The sequence below is a fragment of the Austrofundulus limnaeus genome, unplaced genomic scaffold, assembly GCF_001266775.1.
Source record: "Austrofundulus limnaeus strain Quisiro unplaced genomic scaffold, Austrofundulus_limnaeus-1.0 Scaffold22, whole genome shotgun sequence".
Taxonomy (NCBI): Eukaryota; Metazoa; Chordata; class Actinopteri; order Cyprinodontiformes; family Rivulidae; genus Austrofundulus; species Austrofundulus limnaeus.
The window spans coordinates 970,419-976,396 of NW_013952424.1; the positions used below are offsets into that span (position 1 = coordinate 970,419).

The following is a 5,978-nucleotide window of genomic DNA, read 5'->3' on the forward strand; positions in this document are numbered from 1 at the left end:
GAACACATTTAGTTTGAGCACAGCTCCCATGTCGGTAAAAACAACTGTAACTTGACGCCCGACGCTTTAATATCAGCATTTACTTTAAAAGCTTTCCACTTTGCGATGGTAATAAACCTGCCAGGCTTTAATTACCTGGATCTGGTATCAAAATTGCACTTTTAATCTTATCGCTGACCCTGATGCACTACAGAGTCGATTACTGCACTTAATAGGATGTAATATATTTGCCAGCGCTAACTCGCTGGCAAAAAACAAAACAAAAAAAAAAAAACACCCAGGAAGAATAAAGTCTAAATGTTTAGCTTTGCACTTGGTTACCCCATGCACAGAAAAATACCTGGTAATATGGAGTTGAAGACAGCCAGAACCATTGTTCTTTTACTAAAGGGTTGGTTGGTCTCGGGTCTGAAGACGGGAATACAGAGACGTACCAGGATGAAGTGGGCATAAAACAGGCATCCCATAATCTATAAATACAACATCAGAGAACAACAGAATCAATAAAAGAAAAGAACCATAAAGCTTGTTATCTAAATAAATGTGTGGTTTCTGATGTCAGTAAGTCTTTGTTCTTACTCTGAGTGCTCCATATATTCTAACTACGGCATTAAATTCAAAGTGAAGCTGAAGTCTTACCTTTACAAGAGTAGCGCCGACATATTTCCATCGTATGTGGCTATTTCTGTGAAGAAAGAACAGAGTGATGTTAGAAGCACTAAGAGTTGGCCTCTTTAACCTCAGACCCCAGCAGACCTCTTCGGACTGGCATCGGAGAAGTTTGGATGTCAGACGGAAAACCTCAAACTGCTTTCTGTGTTCTTTAAACCATAAAGTTTTTTTTTCTTTCATTTTTTTTTTCAGTTTTCCTGTGATTTCCTGCTGAGGGGGAAAGTGCTGCTGCTATGTGGGAGGTGTGATTGGTTTGCAGAAGTGTTTTTAGGCAGGTGGCAAAACGTCAGACTAACATCCATATGATTGCCAGGATGCAGACTTTTCCCTACAGATCACAGAGTTGTAATGTTTACTCATTTTACCTTTATTTCAATGTTAAAGCTGGTCAATATGCATGTCTGTGCACATGCAGTAAATATGTGTGAGTTTTGCTTGATATTTTTATGCTCCTTATGTTAAAAGTTGGAAGTTAATCCTTTGTAGATGGACATCCAACAATCCAAAGTTAGTGGGTGATAATAAGATAAGCCACATAAACTCCCTGGCTATAAGAACCAGAATCAGAAATACTTTATTGATCCCAGAGGGAAATGAGTTATTACAGCTGTAACTGTTCAAGTAAAATAATTGGATAATAAAGATAAAACACTCTAGTTTGAAATGAAATTAAATGAAATTAAACACTAAAGAAAAAGTGTGGTAACAGTATGGTTAATATCATGTATACCGCATGAAAATCTAAACCTTGTGGGACATAAACAGTATAAGATAAAATAAATCTAACCGTGACAGTGCAACTTACCGAGGATATGACTCCTTGTAGATAAGTGTTGGACAGAAAAGGAAATACAAATAGCTGGAGAATGTTGGAAACCTGCGGTTTTCACCTGAAAGTAACATAATTCAGATTTTTTTTTATCAAAATAAACTAATAAAATCCAATTTAAATAGCAAAAATCTAAATAAAAATTGTTTATTACGCCAAAACAGCTATTTTAGATCTGTGGTCCACACTTCTGCTTCTAATTTTATAATCATGAACCTCTAATGAAGTTTAAAGTTACAATTAGATATAAAAAACAAACAAAAAAAGTTTTCACTATAAACACAACTGTCTTTGTTTTTATTTGTCTGTGCCACAATGCTCACCTTCTTAACATTAAAACACAAATATAACAATAACTCCAGGACATTAAGACTTATTTACTGTGTGTATGTGTTTTTATTGTTGGCTTTAACGTCAGCATAAATCATTTTCTCGGTAACCTGCTCAGCTCCGTTTTAGTCATTTTCCCCCCCATGTGTCTGGGAATGTCACTGTGAGTAATGAAAGCGCCGGCGGAGTAAATACACCTGACATCAAAACAATACAGTACATTACCTTCCTTTGGCATATTCTTTATAACAACAGGAACTGTTTCTCTTACGAACGAGTAGGTTTTCATCTGGAATCGAATCTGAGGAGATCAGACAAATTATAGTGTAAGTTCAAGTATCGATATCAAAAGTTGCCGCATTGTGGGTTTTGTTTTAAACAAGAAGGCAACAATAACTGGAAATACCTTTGTGAGATCCCACACTGCTACTTACTTAAAAAAAACACTCACCTGCTCCAGAATCACAATGAAGCGTGATGCTGGTGGCAGCTGGTGGTGCACAACGGTGTAGATTGGGAACAGTCCCAGAACACAGGTCTGTATGACCGACAGGACCAACCCCAAACCCAGAGACAACCCTAACTTGGAGGGCAACTTGTGGTATAAAGAACCCCAGAAGTCCAGGATGTAGTAGGGAACAAACAGGGTGTAACCAAACATAAAAGCCCAGGCCCAGGTGACGGTCCCCAGTTTCCCAAAAGCATAGGACAGCAAGTCAAACTCCAAGACCAACCTGGAAGTGTGGAAAAAAAAATTATAATCAATAAATGGACATAAGTGGAAATTATTCTAAATAATTTGATATAACTTTTTAAACAAATGTGAATGTTTAGATTTTAAGGAGCCAACTGGGCTGCTACAGCTAATTAGCATTAGCCAACACATACATGACTATGCTGTAACTTAATTTACATAGATATTAAGCTAAAATTTGGTGTGGTTATAGCTGAAAGTCCTCTTCAACAAACTGTATACTCTGAGTTCTAACACGTCTCATTAAGATCTAATTTCACAGCATCTTTTACAAGATTTAACCAAAACATCTTGAACGTCATCAATTTTCACCATAAGAGGATTTTTGTTTAAAACTCAGCGAGCGACATGCATTCACTCAACGAAGGCCAGGCCCTTTATAATTTTTTGTTTCATCCATTTATCTTTGTTAAAATCAATGCTAACTGAGGATAAATCTGTCAGATAATTTGCACACAGAGGAGTTGCCTTTTGAAGCTTATTGAGAAGAAAAATAAGTGAAACTGCAAACAACAAACTAAATCATTACTGAGTGGCCCAAAGCAATAGGAGCTACTCTCAGAAGGATTGATTGTGTTATCTGCTGCTGCCAGATGAGCAGAGCAGCAGCGAGGGAACCAGGAGGAAACACAAGGAGGAGAAGCAGGAGAAAGAAGTTTCTTAAAGGCCTTTGGGCTATAATTGGTTTCTATTTAGATTTGGTTCACGGTTTTAGAGTTTGAGGAGGGCACGATCATAAACACCTCCAAACAAAAGCAGAGACGTGTGAGAAATTAAAGGAAAAGCTGCCTGTTTTACTGCTGCAGGGAGGTGATGTGGTGTATCTCTGTGTGTTTGGCTGCAGACATTCAGCCTGAATGGTTTGGCTTCTCTGAGAGAAGAATGATTACAGATCAATGCAAAGACGTTCTGAGGGATCCCCATTTACTGTTATATAATGTTTTCATCCTGATGGAATAATCTCTGACTCAATACAACAGCACTGACTGAAGAGTTTGATGAGAGTTTGAAACTACACAAAAGCTTTCTGCTGATTCAGCATTTACACTATTGGTTTTGAGGCTTTCATTCTCATTCTTCTTCCCAAGGTTTTATAGTCTTTTGTAAAGTTTAATTTTTAACCAGTCATATTTAAAATTTTCAGCACTAGGCCTTTGCTACTTTTTAGCTACTCTTTTTCTAATTTTATTTTAAAGCTAAACTGTTGCTACCTTTGGTTTTTACATTTTAGGTTTGCTGCATATCGCTAGCATTTTTATTTTTCAGCTAGTATTTAGTTACTTTAAGTCAACATTTTGCTGCATATAGCTAGCATTTTGTTATTTTTAGCTAGTATTTAGCTACTTTTAGTCAACCTTTTGCTACATACATGTAGCTAGCATTTTGCTACCTTTAGTGTAATTTTTTTGCTACTTTTAACTTTTAGCCATATTTTAGTAGATTTGAACTATAACCAGCATTTTTCTTCTTGTAGCTTTTAGCATATGTTCTTCTAGCTTTGTCATTTTAGCAATGTCATTTAGCACCTAGAATTTACAATTTTTTTTTTTAAAAAATCAGTTTTTCTAGTCGGATGATGAAATTTAAAACCATCAAGTTTGTAAAAACGTTGCATCATATCTTTAATAAATTATGTATTTCACATGTTTTATTCTTCTAATAAAGCGCCACAGTTCTGTTATATTTTAGTTTTTACAGTATCGTTTTTTTGTTTTTCCTTTTAACCCATCATTATTGTGAACATGCACTTTTCTCACATACCTGCCCTGATCAATGTAGTCAACAGCCAGGGTGCTCAAACAGAAGATGAGGAGAACAGCTATGAACATGTGGTAGATGGTCCTGATGTGACTGATCTCAAACAGCTCACTGAGGGACAGACAAAGAGAAAAAAAAATCAAGAAAAGTAAATAATTTTCCACATTAAACTCTGCCTTTTATAGTTTTACTTAAACCTTGTTTGATTTGTACTGAAGCAGGTTTGAGATAATTAGTCATGTAACAAACTGAATAGTACTCTTTTCGCTTCATATTGTCTAGTCTTGGGACTAGCTGAGGCAGAACAAAGCACATAAAGATGAGTCCTTTTTCAGAAAACTTTCAGTAACATCAGTAATTATCTCCACTGGGAGCCGCACTGTGAAGCTGGACTCTCATTTCTGGTTTTGCTGCGTCTTTATTACTCACTCCAGCAGCGACGCCCGTTCCTTGAAGACTTTGCCATCATCCATCCTCTGAGCTCTAACACAGATGACACAGAAAAACAGTCAGACGTGCGTTACAGTAATCTTAAGAACCAGCGTGTGGGATTGTACACTCTGCATCCCTCTCACCTGGACGGCTGTTTCTGGGCTGTTTTTCCATTTAATAAGAACTTGATACGAGAGGGAGGCTCAATGGATTCAGTCAGAGCTTTGTCCAGAATTTCCCCGAACTGATCCTGGACCTGCTCCAAAACCTTCACCTTTAGTTTCTGCACACGAGGGACAAAAAAATGGTTTATTCATTTTTCTTTTAACCTCTCTGTCCTTGTCTGGGTTTCCCGTTCATAGTGAGACGAAGCATCCCTCTTTTCACTTCATATTTTCAAAATTCCTCTTCCTTGTTTCCAGTTTAGAAAAATAAATTAAACCGTTGACTATAAATGAATGAGAAGCATCTAATTTACCTGCACATAATTTTGCCACTCTCTCAGATCTTCCTCCTGCTCACAACTCCGCACTGCAAAGAGAGGAGCAGATGTCACTCAGACTGTCTGAGCCTCACAATTTACATCACATCTACAAAAAAACTGTCTGATGTTGAGCTCAAAGACTGTCAATCCAACACTTGGCATAATTTTTGCACTGATCTTACGTGTTGCAATAAAAGAAAGAACATTTTTTTTAGTGTTTGTTGGTTTTGGGAAACATTTGTTTTTCTACAGTAATTAAATGTAGATCTCCTTTAAAGAAAATAATACCATCACTGGAGGCGCCTTCAGTCTGACAGTTCTTGATGTTTCGATGTCGGGCACCGATAGGTGTCTCTGTCGTCATGGTTAGACCTGAAAAGGACAACAGTGTTAAAGAACCAACAAATGGAAGTAAGCTGAATAAAAAAGCTGCATGTTTGCATCGTTTCGCAGCTGATAAATATAATGTTAGAAATTAATAAAATAAAAAGAAACCAAATAATGAACTCTTTTTCTGTGGAAGCTGATTAATGCTAGCTGTCTGTGAGGAAAATGAAAGCCCTTGGTGATCAAAGGTGTCATACACTGTATTTGCTGTATTTCAGACAATATACAGCGGATAAAATAAGTATTGAACACGTCACCATTTTTCTCAGTAAATATATTACTAGAGGTGCTAATGACATGAAATTTTCACCAGATGTCGGTAACAACCCAAG

General features: G+C 36.9%; 1 protein-coding gene across 1 annotated transcript in view; it reads right to left on the bottom strand.

Annotated features, from left to right (window-relative positions):
- Window positions 1-5,978, bottom strand: part of soat2 (sterol O-acyltransferase 2) — a gene marked incomplete in the record, with an annotated part of 13,954 nt that overhangs the window by 4,864 nt on the left and 3,112 nt on the right. The window contains 10 exon segments of the mRNA XM_014004149.1: window positions 341-470; window positions 640-685; window positions 1,478-1,562; window positions 2,057-2,132; window positions 2,283-2,565; window positions 4,347-4,454; window positions 4,773-4,826; window positions 4,919-5,058; window positions 5,254-5,306; window positions 5,548-5,631. Coding sequence (XP_013859603.1) covers window positions 341-470; window positions 640-685; window positions 1,478-1,562; window positions 2,057-2,132; window positions 2,283-2,565; window positions 4,347-4,454; window positions 4,773-4,826; window positions 4,919-5,058; window positions 5,254-5,306; window positions 5,548-5,623 — 1,051 coding nt within the window.